We start from the raw sequence: 15991 nt of genomic DNA on the forward strand, positions 1-15991 counted from the left end.
CGGACTATTAGTGATTTTAAAAAGTACCACCATCACTGGGATTGTACATAGCAGTCAAAAGGTCAAACTTCAGCACTCCACCCCCAGTCTAGCAGCATTACCAACACTTCCACTGCTTACTGGGCTCTTCAAAGACGTTTGGGGTAAATTAGAGCTAAATAACAGCACAGAACACTGAGCGCCAGGACTGGTGGCTGTAAACAAACTTTATGGGCCCGTGGGAAACTTGGCCACAATAACTGGCTAACTAACAACAAGCTAGACTGCAGCTGTTGCTGGACCAGAGCATGCTGGATTAGAGAGGTTCAGCCTGTAGTACAAATGACAACTATGGTAACTCTAGTGCCCATTTTTCTTACCAACTTGCACACGCTCAGCTGCATTTAGCATCCTCAGTGGAATGGACAAGCACGCAATGAAGGAAGATGAGCTTCCCCCATCCTCTTCCGCACTTGTTTGCTCCCTGTCTCAGGGTCTAGAGCTGAACCTGTCCTTAATGTGGGTGTTTTGGTTGCGGGGGGGATCTACCTATAATTTTTCACCACTATTACTGGGTCTTGATGGGTGCTGGGATATATTCATCCGTTCTTTACAGGGATTGTGAGCAGGGATGTAGCTCCCAATTTGAAATTCAGCCAGCCACTGAGCAAGGTGCAGGGCCCCATAATTTCCTGTCACCAGGCCTGCTGATGTGGGGTGCACAAAGGGGACGGTTGTCCTGGGGCCTGGCATTTCCAAGGGTTCTAGAGCTCTGGCTGCTGACCTGTGGTTCTGAGGGGAGAGGCCGAGCACCACAATCTGAGGGGTAATCAGGACTAACGGCTCTAGGCCTCACACCTTCCACCCCTTCTGCAGACACAGAGCCAGGACTCCTCCCACCTTGCTCCAGGGCCCACAATGACTGTTGCCCGCCCATCACACTCTGCTGTCCCCTAGCCTTGAGCCAGACGGGATTTTCAAAGCTGTCCAAAAAAAACCCCCTCACACCTCCACAGTTCTCAATATATTCACTTTCGTGTCACTGAGCGGAACCAATGTGATTCAAACCCGGGAGGGTCCAGAGCAATGAATTATAGCCACAGTGAGAGGGAGGGAAGGTGGCAGGGATGCGATGGGGTAGTATTTGTAAAGAGATAACAGTTACTATCCAACCTGCATCTGCCCTGCCCCAGTTCCAAGCCTCTCTCTCCATGTCAAACCAAAAGCGTCACAGCAGGAGATGGTGCTATTCAAGACTGAGATGAGATCTCACTTGCGTATTCAACCCAGTATGCAGCTGGATACAGGTCTGGTCAAAATTTTTCTCTTGGAACTGCTTTTTGATGGAAGATTGGGGATTTTAAACTCAAGGAACTACACAGTGAAAAGGGGAGGGATAGCTCAAGGGGTTGAGCATTGACCTGCTAAACCCAGTGTTGTGAGCTCAGCCTTTGTGGGGGTAGCATTTAGGGAGCTGGGGTAAATAGACTAAAACAGGATGATGCTACATGCAGCTGAGCATGTGCAAGTTGGTTAGAAAATGAGCGCTAGAGTTACGGTAGCTTGTCATTTGTACTGCAGGCTGAACCACTATGGCTCAGCAACAGTCGTAGTCTAGCTTGATTTTAGTTAGCCAGTTCCAGAAGGGCAGGGGACTGGACTTGATGACCTCCTGTGGTCCCTTCCAGCTCTATGAGATATATGTGTGTGTATCTCCATTGATTTCCTGCCAAAAAAAGTGTTGATTTTTTTCATCCAAAAAACCCCCTCATGCCCCAACCCCGAAGTGTTTCCATACCAGGTCGCAGTGCCTTCTGGGAGCTGTAGTTCAGATCCCCATTCTTTCTGATGGGCCTGTCTTGCTGCCAGCTTCTACCTCCAGTGATGCACATGGCCAGAGACTCCCATGATGCTCTACTGGTCCTCAGCAGCCAGGGATGCTGCAGAGAGCCCACAGAAGCACTTGAACTACAACTCCCATGAGGCCCTGTTCTGGCATTTGGGAATGAAAATATTTTTGGTTTAGAGTTTTCTTTTTTTCCACCAAGAAAATCTGAACTTTTCAGTAGAAAGACAAACCCAGTTTCTGACCAGCTCTTGCTTGGTGTCTGACAAATAGCTTGGGAGCGTTCATGGTGGTGGTAGTCTCTGCAGATCAGCAGTTACACTGAGAAGGAGAATGTACATAAGAACATAAGAATGGCCATACTGGGTCAGACCAAAGGTCCATCCAGCCCAGCATCCCATCTGCCGACGGTGGCCAATGCCAGGTGCCCCAGAGAAGGAGAACAGAAGACAATGATCAAGTGATTTATCTCCTGCCATCCATCTCCTGCCCTTGTTCTGAAGGCCAGGGCACCATACTTTATCCCTGGCTAATAGCCATTTATGGACCTAACCTGATAAAATTTATCAAGCTCTTTTTTAAACCCTAATAGAGTCCTGGCCTTCACAGCCTCCTTGGGCAAGGAGTTCCACAGGTTGACTGTGCGCTGTGTGAAGAAAAATTTCCTTTTATTAGTTTTGAACCTACTACCCATCAATTTCATTTGGTGTCCCCTAGTTCTTGTATTATGGGAAAAGGTAAATAATTTTTCTATATTCACTTTCTCCACACCATTCATGATTTTATATACCTCTATCATATCGCCCCTCAATCGCCTCTTTTCCAAACTGAAAAGTCCCAGTCTCTCTAGCCTCTCCCCATATGGGATCCGTTCCAAGCCCCTAATCATCTTAGTCGCCCTTTTCTGAACCTTTTCTAATGCCAATATATCTTTTTTGAGGTGAGGAGACCACATCTGCACGCAGTACTCAAGATGTGGGCGTACCATAGTTTTATATAGGGGAAGTATGATATCTTTTGTCTTATTATCTATCCCTTTTTTAATAATTCCTAACATCCTATTTGCTTTACTAACTGCCGCTGCACACTGCGTGGATGTCTTCAGAGAACTATCCACTATAACTCCAAGATCCCTTTCCTGATCTGTCGTAGCTAATGTTCCTACGCTGCTATCAAAGCCGTGAGCACGGGAAGGAGATGCACTTACAAAGAGTAAAACCAATGAGCACTGTGGAGGTGTCAGCAGATTACAACATTGTCCACCCCATTTCACTAGTGCTTGCCTGGATCTCCCCTGGGGTGGCTGAGTTTCCACTTGAGCCATTGGACACCTAATGGAACAAAGCTTAGCACTAGATCCTCCCCTCTGCCAGGAAATCCGCATGGTCAACAGGGAAAAATGTTATCGACTGGAAGGAGAGGGTGTATTCTGCTCTCTTAGTGACTCCGTGCGGCCCACTGCAGGACAAGCACTGATGTGTTCCAGCTTTAGGGTGACCAGTTAGCAAGTATGAAAAATCAGGAAGGGACTGGGGAGTAACTGGGGCCTATGTAAGACAAATCCTCAAATATCGGGACTGTCTCTACAAAATTAGGACAGCTGAGCACCCCCTCTAGTGCACTGTACCTGACTACGTTTGGCAAGAGATGAATGCTGTTTTGCAAAACATTTCAGGGGTCTGACATTTCCATTCTGATGTGGCATGAAACTAAGAATTTCCAAAAAATGTCATGGTAGGGGAGAGGGGCACACACATAGAAAAAGAGACACACACATCCCAGATTACTGACTATTATAAACAGGGAGTTTTCTTTCTGGTTTTAATCAAAAATTGCATAGTAGACCTGAGAAACCTTCCTAAGGAAAGTTGCATCAAGAGGGTTTAAGAACGTTGCTCTGCTTGATTCAGAGCAGAGACCTGAACCTAGGGCTTCCAGATCCCAGTAGCATGTCAAATGCCCAGTTATAGCCCAGGAGCACATTATACTAGGCACTGTACAAAGACAGAACAAAGATAGTCCCTGTCCCAGAGAGTTTGCAATGTAAGACTTTCCTAGCCCGGGTAGCTGCAAAGAAAATCTTCTAAATGTGAAATAAATATGAACTGGTGAATTTGTCTTCCTGAGTTTGCAGAGAGCCCAAACCAATAGCTAAGGTGAAAGGTATGAACTTACTCCTTCCATCACACTGGTGGTTTTGGCTCTGAAGCCATGTGACAATATTTTAAGTCACCATTTCACTATGAAAACAAAAAAGCAGTCCAGTAGCACTTTAAAGACTAACAAAATAATTTATTAGGCAATGAGCTTTGGTGGGACAGACCCACTTCTTCAGACCATAGCCATACCAGAACAGACTCAATATTTAAGGCACAGAGAACCAGAAATAGTAATCAAGGTTGACAAATCAGAAAAACATTATCAAGATGAGCAAATCAGAGAGCAGAGGGGCAGAAGTGCGGAGGGGGAGTCAAGAATTAGATTAAGCCAAGTATGCAAAAGATTTCACTATGGTTTCTCTTAGTAGATGCATTCCCCTTCTCTGGGATTGCATTCACAGGAAGAGCAGAGAAGAGTACTACCGTTACCTTCTCCCGCCGCCCCTCCAAATCATACCCTTGTCAACAGCTGTACAAGCTCAGTCCATTCACACTTCTAGAAAAGGGACAGAGCTCTGAAAATAAAAAAGAGATCACCACCATAGTTACATAGAACTCACAATTTTCAAAGTTCTCCTACCCCAGTTTTGAAAGGCTAATGCCTTCACATGGCTGAAATTGTGTAATCACACACACACACACACACACACACACACACACACAGAGAGAGAGAGAGAGAGAGAGAGAGAGGAAAGCCCAGTCAAAGATTTTTTTGAGCTGAGTGAACAATAAATTCCTTTTTCAGGTTTAAAAACACACACATACATAAATCTCACAGATAACTCAGAAAGGGGGCAAGGAAAAAGAATTCTTAGTAGGGACTCCAGTAACACATTTTATTTATCCCATGTCCCTACAGTTTATTTCACTCTGTCAGTTGCCTCTTCTGTGATCTGTCCACTGAAGGTCCAGTCACAGGCAAGGCACTTAGCTCCTTTGTTTTCCACCAACTTCAAGGCAAATCTAAAGCCTGGTTTATACTTACAAATTAGACTGACTTACCTAAGCTCATCAGGGCTGTGAAAAATGCTGCTGCCTGAGCACCGTAGCTAGGTTGATTTGGCACCCCCCATGTAAATGCGACTAGGTGGATAGAACAATACTTCTCTCAACCTGGCTAGTGCATCTCAGAAAAATGAATTAAATGACAGTAAGGAAAATGCTTCTATGGAATTTATCTACAGAAATCATGCTGTAATTTTACAATGTGTAGTATAAGAACATAAGAATGGCCATAGTGGGTCATACTGCAGAAGGTTATACAACTCAAGTTACAGCTACTGGGGCATGTTTGCAGAATGAATGACAAATGAAAAGTCAAGCTCCTGGTATTTGGCATAAAGGACGGTTTGAATACGACAGACAGATCCCACAGAGAATGGGTAGATGATCAAGTAGATTGGTACAGAGCTAGTCTATAGAAACTAAGCCACTCTGCACCAGACAGGGAAAGATGGAAGGAAATAGAGAGAGAGGCGTCAGACACCAACGGACACCGAGCCCATTGTTGATTATGATACTGGGTCAGATCAAAGATCCATCTAGCCCAGTATCCTGTTTTCTGACAGTGGCAAATACCAGATACCCCAGAGGGCGTGAAAAGAACAGGTAACCATCAAGTGATCCCTTCCCATGTCACCCTTTCCAAGCCTCTGACAGAGGCTAGGGACTCCATTCCCACCCATCCTGCCTAATTAATATTGATGGACCTAACCTCTATGAATTTATGTAGCTCTTCTTTTAACCTTGTTAAAGTCCTGGTCTTCACAACGCCCTCTGGCAAGGAGTTCCACTGGTTGACTATGCACTATGAGAAGAAACAGCCTTTTTTGTGCATTTAATACCCAAAGTTCAACTATACTCAGTGGGGTGTTAGTTGAATAATAATATTACAATTATTATTAAAGCAAGAGTGGAAAAAGTCTTATTTCTCTGAAAATCTTAACACTCACTTCACCAAAGGACAGTCCTAAGGCAACCTTAGTAGATGTTAGTTAAAATGTTGTTTGTGTTGTATTATGGAAGCTATTTTAAAGAGCAAATTCAAAACCACTGTAAAGATTAAACATTAGAACTCTGGTCTAGTTTGGGTTACACATGCTATTGGGGTAGGAGGTGGGAGTCAACACAGTAAAAAAACTAGTTTAAATATTTTCCAAAAGCCATAAGTTTTATAAAGTAACAACTATTTATTGAAACAAGTCTCAGAATGTAATACACCAGAAAGTTCTGCTAGGCACATTTATAGTGCAACTCTTCATTTCTCTAACAAACCAACCTGCAATTTTTACTAGTAGAAATACAATTTTCCTTCAGAATCTTTTTTGGCAAGAAAAGAGCAAAAGCCACCCTGGAAATTCAGATCACAAAAGGGCCGCTGCATTACCTTTATAACTCTATTTACAATAACTACACTAACAAACAGTATATAAATGCTTTCTCACTTCATGGCACCCAAAATAGTTTCTTTTGACATGTAAAAAAAAATAAGGATCACAACAGCTATCCCCCAAATCTTTGGTATTTAATATTTTAAAAGAAAATGAAGTTATTCCTTTACTTTGTGCTTTTTTTAAAAAAGTTCAGAAATCAAGTTTTGAACCACACTTAAAAAAATTATTTTCCAGAAAGTAACTAAATTCCACTTTTTAAAAATGATGGACATTACTTTAAGTGAGGGAAACTGAGGGATTGAACAGAAATAAAATGTCATTTGATCAACTTTTCTCTTGCTTACAATACCGAGGCATTTCCAATTTCTCTATTACCACTGAATTTAACATGGTTAAAAAAACAAAGATTATGCAGTGGAGACATCACCCTTGCTCAGGAGGATGACTGAAACGAGGCACTGTACTTTAAATCATTTTAATAGTTCTTTTTGACCAAAAGAATATAGGCAGATTTTAATTCCTAACTGATCAACCATTTCAAGTCTATTGTCCCTTGTGTTTCTTCAGTAACTGCATATTTTAAAGAGCCTTTCACAAATTAATGTCTCTGAAAACTTTAACACTTTATTCTGACTCAAATAAGGCTTCTGCCTTAACTCTGTGTCAGGGAACATATCTGAAACTCTTTGTCCTTAACTTTGGTGTTGGAAGGGTCGGCCCCAACTGAAAGTTATTTCAAATACTTGGCAGAGGAGATAATTTCTGAAATATTGAGGTTTAGTTTTGCAGAACAAATATTGTCCTCAGATTGACCCTTCTCCGGGCAGAGGATCCCGAGGTTCATCCTGCAGCTCTAACCTTTCAGAGGCCTGACAGCCGAACTCACACCTCACTGCATTCGGCGGAAGCGTAGGTCATACTTGGGAGGTTGCCTTTATAACGCACCACTGACCCGGTTCCTTCCCTTTTCAACGCCAGGGAGGAATCCAGACTCACGTCCAAAGCCCATTCCGAGGTCGCTCCTCTTTGCAGGAGCCTGGGCCTCCTTTGAAACGCCTCCTGCCCGGGACACCCATTCCCCTAACAAGGGAGGCGCCCGCCTTAGCATCCCAACGCAGCGGCCAACGCCCGGAGTCGAAGCGGGGATACGGGAAGAACAGGGGTCGGTTGTGGCTCCGACACCGGTCGCCAGGGGAGAGGGAGAGGCCGAGGCACCGAGCCGGGTAGGGGCGCAGGGCGCACCGGCCTCCCCAGCCCGCTGGCCAAGGCCTTATAGGTCTATCCCGGCGGACAAGGCGCTGTAGGGTCTCTCCGGCTCCCCCCAGTAATGCAGGGGGGGCAGCTCCGGGGGCTGCTGGTAAGGCCAGCCGGGCCCCCCCGGCTGCTGATGCGCCACCCCGCCGGCGAAGAGCAGCCGCGTGTAGGAGCCGTAGCCGCCCAGCGGCACCGGGCCCGGGGGGCTGCCGGTGAGCGGGGCTGGCCCCACGGATGCCCAGGCGCCGCCCACCAGGTAGGCGGCCGAGGGGCTCTGCGGGGGCAGGTAGCGGGGCGGCTCCTGGCAGGTGGGGCAGGCGGGGGCCAGCCCGGGCGCGGCCGGGGCGCCCCGCTGGGTTCGCTTGACCCGCCGCCGGCGCCGGTAGGTGTCCGGCTGGAACATGTCGTGGAAGGCCGGGTCCAGGGCCCAGTAGCAGCCCTTGCGCTGCGCGCCCGGCTCCCGGGGCACCTTGAGGAAGCAGCGGTTGAGGCTGAGGTTGTGGCGGATGCTGTTCTGCCAGCCCTTCTGCCCCAGGCGGTAGTAGGGGAAGCGGCCCACGATGTACTGGTAGATGCCGCTCAGGGGCAGGCGCTGCTCCGGGCTCTCCCGAATGGCCATGGCGATCAGGGCCACGTAGGAGTAGGGGGGCTTCTGGGGGGCGGCGGCGGCTGGGGCAGCTCCCCCCGCGTCCTGCCCGTCTCCCACCGGCGGCTCCGCGGGGGGTTCCAGCTCTCCGGAGCCTGCGCCGTCCATGGCGCTCGCCCCTCGCCAGGGGCGCACGGGGCTACAGGCGAGAAGTGGGGGGGGGGGCGCGCCCCTGCTTGGATCTGGTTCCCAGCCCGGTCCGGGTGCGGCTCCGGTTCCCGGGCAGGCCCGCGGTCCCCCGCGCTCCGGCTCCGCCTGCGCCCCCCGTGCGCCCGGCTCGGACGCGGCCCCGTGCGCCCGGCTGCCTCCTCGCCGCCCGCACGTGTGCCCTGCCGGCGGCTCGCCCCGCCTCTATCAGGGCACCCGGCAGTTGTTTAGGGTCACAGCCAGGTCACGCCTTTGCTTTCACCCCCCCCCCCCCACCCCCATGCAGCAGCAGGTCAAGAGGCGAGAGACAATCAGTGTCACACATACAGAATGGGAAAGGACTGCCTAGAAAGGAGTACAGCAGAAAGGGATCTGGGGGTTAGGGTGGACCACAAGCTAAATATGAGTCAACAGTGTGATGCTGTTGCAAAAAAAGCAAACATGATTCTTGGATGCATTAACAGGTGTGTTGTGAGCAAGACACGAGAAGTCATTCTCCCGCTCTGCTCTGCGCTGGTTAGGCCTCAGCTGGAGTATTGTGTCTAGTTCTGGGCACCGCAGGTCAGGAAGGATGTGGAGAAATTGGAGAGGGTCCAGAGGAGAACAATGAGAACGATCAAAGGTCTAGAGAACATGACCTATGAAGAAAGGCTGAAAGAACTGGGCTTGTTTAGTCTGGAAAAGAGAAGATTGAGGGGGGGACGTGATAGCAGTTTTCAGGTATCTAAAAGGGTGTCATAAGGCAGAGGGAGGGAACTTGTTCTTCCTTCACTCTGAGGATAGAACAAGAGGCAATGGACTTAAATTGCAGCAGGGGAGGTTCAGGTTGGACATTAGGAAATAGTTCCTAACTGTCAGGGTGATCAAACACTGGAACGAATTGCCAAGGGAGGTGGTAGAATCTCCATCACCGGAGCTATTTAAGAAGAGGTTAGATAGATGGCTTTCAGGGATGGTCTGGAAAGTGCTTGGTCCTGCCATGAGGGCAGGGGGCTGGACTCGATGGGCTCTCGAGGTCCCTTCCAGTCCTACTCTTCTATGATTCTATGACTCCCCCACTCCCTTAGTCTCCTCGGAAGCTGGCCTGAGCCTGCAGAAAGGGGTAAGGGCACTAAGAAAAGCCAGTTCCACTGCCCCCCGCCCCAGCTCACTGGCCAGTAGCTGCACAAGGGGGCTCAGCTCCCTGCCTGGAGCAGGCACAGCAGTCCTGGCAGGGCAGTTTCACTCAGCAGCAGGCAGAGCCCAAGAAGAACCTACAGAAGGGTGTCCCCAGGGTAGCACCCCGCCTCATATTGGCCACTTCTCCTAGTGCAGGAGTCCAGGCTCGGGGAGATTCTACTCCCCAGGCTCCCAGCAGCACAAGCTAAGGCCTAGTCCGCACACGAGGACAAACTGCAAGGAAATTAGTTCAGGCCCCCACCCGCAGAGCTGGATCAGTGTCTGGTTGTAATCACCTCAAGGCCTGTCAGGCACAAAGGGGAAGGGCATAACCACCACTCAGCAGTACCCCAGTTACCCATGGCGGAGCATTCTGGGAAATTTCACAAGACCTGCAATGCCCCAAGGGAAGGCTGTGGCGGAGCCATGGTGCCAGTAAAAAATAGGGAGGCCAAGCCGGTATGTAGCTGTGTTCCACAACCCCTTCCAAAGAGCACTGGTAGCCCCTTGAACTCAGCCAACACTGGGGGTATTTCAATCTTGTTCCAGATGTATTGTGTTCTAGTATTGAAAGCTGGGGGACTAACTCCTAAAGTTTCTGTGAATGGGGCCCCTGGTAAATTTAAAAGACTAGACAGAGCAGCCTCTGCTTGCCTCTTAGATGCACCTATAAATTCAGCAACAAAGTGCAATCGGAGACCATTTCAAGAGATGAAAGAGGCCTTAAGAGACAGCCACGATCAAAAGGAGCGTGCAAGATGGCATGAGGCGGGGTTGTCCAATACACTTGCCATGCGCCCCCTGGGGCAAATTGGACACTGCATTGTGGCACACGCAGCTCTCAAGCTGCATGCGGTTCTTGGAGCCTTTAAACACAGCCCCTCCTGAGAGCCACCTGTGGGGAGTGCCGTCTGCCCACTCTGGGCACATGGCTCCACTGCTTGGTGGGAGAAATGCATGTCAGCAGCAGCCCTGGGGGCAGCGGCTCTGGCAAGTTGCACGCATTGAATTAGAAGGGGAGCATCTGGCTGTGGGGGAAGGGAAGGACATTTATTTGGGATGGGGGGGAATGTGGAAAGACAAGCACAAACGTGGCAAATCTTTGAATTCCTATTGGACACTGCTGGCTTAATACCTGCCCCGCTCCAGTTTAAGATGAGTACGACACGCCCTCCTCTGAGGAGAGGATCAATCACTTCAAATAATTTTAAGTTACGCATTTTATTAACATGTGAATCTTTGCCCGCTGAAGTCCTACTCACTCCCACCTGAGCAGCCCTTTGAGCAATTTCTGAATCCAAGAGACCACCAGAATACATTTTTGCACTAGCAGATGGATACAATGGTTAATTTAAAGGTGAACATTAAATTAGAAAAAATATACGGTATATGTGCTGCAGTATATGTGAGGTAGCGGCTAGTAAGAAAACTGGGGAGTCTGTTTGCTCTTTTTAAGAATGTACTTACTGGCTGTGCCTTGACACAGATATCCATCGCCAAGGAATCCATGCATGAGTCTTGCAACCCCACAGCAAGCGATCTGACTTGGGCCAGAAGTCAAAGTGATCAGTCAGGCTCAATCTAGACTTACTCCACACCACCACACTCCCAGATCCTCAGCAGCCTAGACCTCAGCCTGTACCTGCCAGATGGTTGCGTAGAGTGGAGACAAAGAAGGCATAGCACATTGTAGGATACAGGGCTACAGCAGCTTCTGACCACACTGTCACATTCACAATTCACTCAAGAGTCGAATCTAAGAGTAGCTGAGAGAGGGCTAGTTCTAATCAGCGTTCACCTCTGGTGTTTTTTGGCCACAGGCAGAATGGCTTGGGTAGGTGCACCACTGTGGAGGTGATGGGCTGCTCATGGACCACGTGTGGAAGGTGTGTCCCAAGGGATTCAGAATGGGGGAGGGGGATCAGGGCTGGAGTGGGGTAGGAATGACGGCGTTTGGGGTGCAGGAGGGGATTCAGAGCTGAGGTGCAATGATGGGGAATTAGTGATCCGGGGTGGCTACCCCAGACCTCACCTCACCCTAGAAGCTTGGGCCAGTTGAGATGTGCTGCTCAACAGCTGCAGCAGCTCCACTGGAGCCTGGCCGAGGAGGGGCATCACTCCACGGCACTGGCGTGTCTGGGCTAAGCTGGGTGGTGGCCAGGGAAAGGGAACCTCTCCCCCCAGCTGCAGATCTGAGCCTGGCTGGTGTGCCTGTCTGCTGACCAGCATTCCCTGTAAGCTGAGTGCTTGGGGGGCTGCCCAGGAGAGAGTCAGGTGCCCCTCAGCTGATTAGCAGAGCACCTACAGTGGGTAACATGTGTTTCTGTTGGTGGTCTACACCCCCAAGCCATGGTGCATGTAACAAAATTTATTCCATCCACAGATGGAAAAAACGTAGGAGCACTGTTGCTGGCCACAGTAAATTCAGGGCAGCTTCATGCTGGTGTGGAAGGCAGAGGCCCCCCCACCCCCACCAACTGTGGCAGCTACTCACTGGGGGTGGTGGAGAGAGGTGCCTCTCCCAGCTGCAACAGGGCCTGGGCTTGGGGAGAGCAGGCCTGAGCCCCTGCCTGGGGCTTATTCAGCAGCTGCACAGCCTTTCAACTTAAAGAGAACCCTGGTCTTGATTCTGGTTACACAGCAGTTCGTGTTAGAGCTTTAAAAAGCCTCTGCACTAGGTTCTAACATACCTCCACAGTTGTCAATTACATATCAAAATCCTACCCCCCCTTTGCCCTTAATTTAATAAAATATAACCTCCTCACTCAAAGACTACTGCTTTCAGCCCTATTCCCCTTCATAAAACTACTAAAAGTTATTGATGCTGGTTTGCCTGGGCCACAGAGGCTCTGTTTCGCAGAAACAATTTTTAAAAGACAAAGAAAGGAATGTGTTGGAGTGTCAATTGGTTGCATTTCAGTCCAAAATGGCAATTGCTTGTTGTTCATGGATTACACAAAATTATCAGGTTGTGCGGAATTCAGATTACTGAAGCTCTTATCTGCATCAATTTAAAAATGTTCATTGAATAATGAGGGCAGAAATAGCACAGAGATATTCAGGATGAAATATTCCAACCACCAAACGAGAGCTCTCCTTTGAAAGTTTCTGCCGAGTTTGGCTCATAGGTGAGAATGAAGGTTAAGTCTCCTTTGCAGAAGCAATTGAGTTACATGGTGTTCAAGTCCTTGCACACTGAAATGAGAACATACTTAAACTACAGACCTACAAGATTCCAATAATATTGGACATTGTTTGAAATGAGATGGCTGCATGGTATGAGGACAAGGCAGCCTTTTTAAGGAGTCAAGCAATATTCTTTTCTAGGTTTCATTTGATATTTTCCGAATGGTGCAGTTCAGTGCATTTCAAAAGGGGAACACTCAACAAAAACCATCACATTTCAGATGTGTCTTTAAGCCAGGAACAGAAGTCGTCTGAGCTGAGGATGGAGTACTGTCAGGTTCAAGCATTCCATCTTTTAACAGGGGAACGAAAAGGATGCATGTGCTTATAGACCATTAAGCCTAACTCCAATATCTGGAAAAATACTTTATCATTACCTATCTAACAACGACTGTATGGATTAGCTAACTGAAGTTTAAGAGGCATTTTTAGATCTTTAGATGTAAGTGATATGGAAGTATTAGAGGAACAATATTCCAGATACAGGAAAGATAACTAAGGATGTGGACGCATTGGAAGAGTCCAGTGAAAGGCAACAAAAATGAGAAGGGGGCTGGAGCACATGAGGATTTATGAGGAGAAGCTGAGGGATTTAGATTTATTTAATCTACAGAAGAGTGAGGGACAGTTTGATAGCAGCCTTCAACTTCCTGAGGGGAGATTACAAAAAGGATGGAGAGAGGCTGTTTTCAGTGGTGACAGATGACAGAATGAGGAGCCAAGGTCCCAAGTTGCAGTGGAAGAGGTCAAGGCTGGATATTAGGAAAAACTATTTCACCAGGAGGGCAGTAAAGCACTAGAATAGGTAGAGAGGTGGCGGAATCTCCATCCCTAGAGATTTTTACGTCCTGTCTTCACAAAACCCAGAATGAGATGATTTAGTTGGTATAAGTCCTGCTTTAAGCAGGGGGTTGGAGTTGATGACCTCCTGAGATCTCTTTCAACCCTATGATTCTACAATAGGTCTTTTCTTTTTAACTTTGTTTTGAACTATAAAGAATCCTAGAACAATGAACCTTGAGATGAGAAGCAACGAAAGCTGTCCAGCAGATTCTAGCATTAAATTGGAAGGGAAAAAGCATATAAAATAAAGAGATTGAACAAAGAAGGCTCCCTGACTGGAAGAAACTATCTTCAGAAATTAGCATCCCCTGTTCCTCCCATTCCATAATAGCAAACAAAACTGTTTCCAGAGAAACTTCAGAAAGACAAAACACACTGGCAACCTCCAGGACACAACAGTAGTGTAAAGCAAAACAGTAGCAATAAAAGGAGAGTTATAATCTCTAAATTCTTCATTCAAAACAAGAAGCTCTGCTTAACCCATTCAGATCTTCTAAAGGATTAACTGTCACTACAAAATTAAAATAAGAATTAAGAGGAATGAAAATAACATAAGCTTACCTGAAAAGTATAAGCAAAGCTATTGCCACACCTTATGGAACAAAACAACTGCATTAGAGCCAAGAGAGACCACAAATCACAAGGCACTTGTTGTAAGTTGAAAGCTTTGATATTCAAGATCTTGCAAACAAGATGTTTGGGGGCTCAGGCTGGCTACCATTGGGCACTCACGTGACTGATCACTGCCTCATGCACAGTAGTACTATGGAAGTAAATAACATTACTTGTGTGTGTCAGGACTGTGAAGGATCTTTTCTCTCTCTCTCACACTCACACTATGAAACATTGGAAGACATAATGGCAAATTACAGTTTGAGTGACAGTGTTGCCTAGAGGTCCCAGTCACCATTTCCTGTAAGCCAAGCGCTTGGATGGCTGCAAGTGTTGCCTCCATCCAGGAGCAGAATAAATTTTGTTAAGTGCACAGAGACGTGCAGCTGTGCATGACCCATAAGACCACATGCTGCTGGCTGTGGGCACAGTGGGTGCTGTTAATCAGCTGGGTGGCACCTGAATCTCTCCTGGAAAACTGCCCACGTGCTCAGCTTACAGGGAACGTAGCAACTGCTCAGGAGACATGCCAGTACTGCTCAGCTGGTTAGCAGAACACCCACAGCCGGCAGCGTGTTTCTCTTGGTGATGCACATCTGCAAGTGCCTTGGTGAAGATAATAAAAGGTAATCCACCTGCGGCTGGAAAAAAATTAGAGGGAACGCTGGTCTCAGCTGAGATCATCCTGATGGTGTCAAGTGCTTTACTTACCAACAGTGCAATTCCCTCGCTCAAAGGAGATTAAATGAGAAAGTTTAACAAAAGAGGCAACTGAACGAGGCTAATGGTTAAGATCATCAACGAGCTCTAGGCAATGGCTTTTCTTTTGGCTGGAGGGGCTCAGGATTTCAATAATGGCCTCTCTCGATCTTCCCCAACTCTGATCTCTAACCATGGCTCCCTTACCTGGGACCATGGGCCTCTACTCCTCTTGGGCCTCATGACATCAAGGCTCAGGACGCCCAAGCAGTACCGCGCATACATCGGCTCAGTCCATGCTGGGGTTGTAGTGCTTCCCTTCTGAGCTGTCATGGTGTGGTTCTGTCCTTCCAGTACTGCTTAGAAAAGTTACTTCCCAGGGCACCAGGCTGCACAGGCAGCAGTGGCCCGATTTTACACACCAAAGCAGCTCTGGGGGATCACCATGTGATGCTGCCACCTAGACAGGCACCAGCAATAACCACATTTTTACTTCCTCTAAATCAAAATCAGGTGCCAAAGACAAAGACAAAGACACCTATGAAGTCAACACATCAGAGGGTAGGCTTCTAAAGCAGTTTCCCATTAAACCATCATGTACTTTGCAAATGCCACAGTCAATACTGAGACACCCCCTGCCCCCATGCTATGCAGTTGTGTATCTATCCCCAGTCTCATTCACCAGTGCTCAAGGTGCATTGTGTTTGGTGCAGGGAAACCCAAAAAGTGTCTAGTGCACCCCAGCTAGTTAGCTGGGCTGAGGTTAGCACTGAGTTCATAGGTAAGTTACTTAATGCTGGGTAGCCAGACTGCCAATGGCAAATAAAATAGGAGACCAGGGTAGCAGGAACAAACTCTCCCCACTTGTGAGACATTCTAGTCCAGGGGTCAGCAACCTCTCTGAGGTGGAGTGCCAAAATTTGACCTCTATGTATGGGCCAAGTGCCTGTGATACTTTTGAAAGTCACTAATAGGCCTACTGGCAACTTCATTAATAAATGAAGATGCAGAGCTTTCCAGCTTAGTGTGATCCTTGGTCTTGCTTTGCCCTGGTGAACATCCTATTCCC

At 47.8% G+C, this 15991-nt stretch overlaps 1 protein-coding gene across 1 annotated transcript; it reads right to left on the reverse strand.

Annotated features, from left to right (window-relative positions):
- Positions 1-7554: 7554 nt before the first annotated feature.
- LOC142000983 (forkhead box protein L2-like) lies at positions 7555-8385 on the reverse strand. Its single transcript, XM_074975744.1, has one exon. The coding sequence runs from the start codon at positions 8383-8385 to the stop codon at positions 7648-7650; it is 738 nt and encodes a 245-aa protein (XP_074831845.1). The 3' UTR covers positions 7555-7647.
- Positions 8386-15991: the final 7606 nt, after the last annotated feature.

Source organism: Carettochelys insculpta, chromosome 23 (genome assembly GCF_033958435.1).
Source record: "Carettochelys insculpta isolate YL-2023 chromosome 23, ASM3395843v1, whole genome shotgun sequence".
In the NCBI taxonomy this organism is placed as follows: Eukaryota; Metazoa; Chordata; order Testudines; family Carettochelyidae; genus Carettochelys; species Carettochelys insculpta.

Excerpts from the sequence above, each read along its gene's own strand:
- LOC142000983 (XM_074975744.1), bottom strand. The coding sequence starts at position 8,385 with ATGGACGGCGCAGGCTCCGGAGAGCTGGAACCCCCCGCGGAGCCGCCG.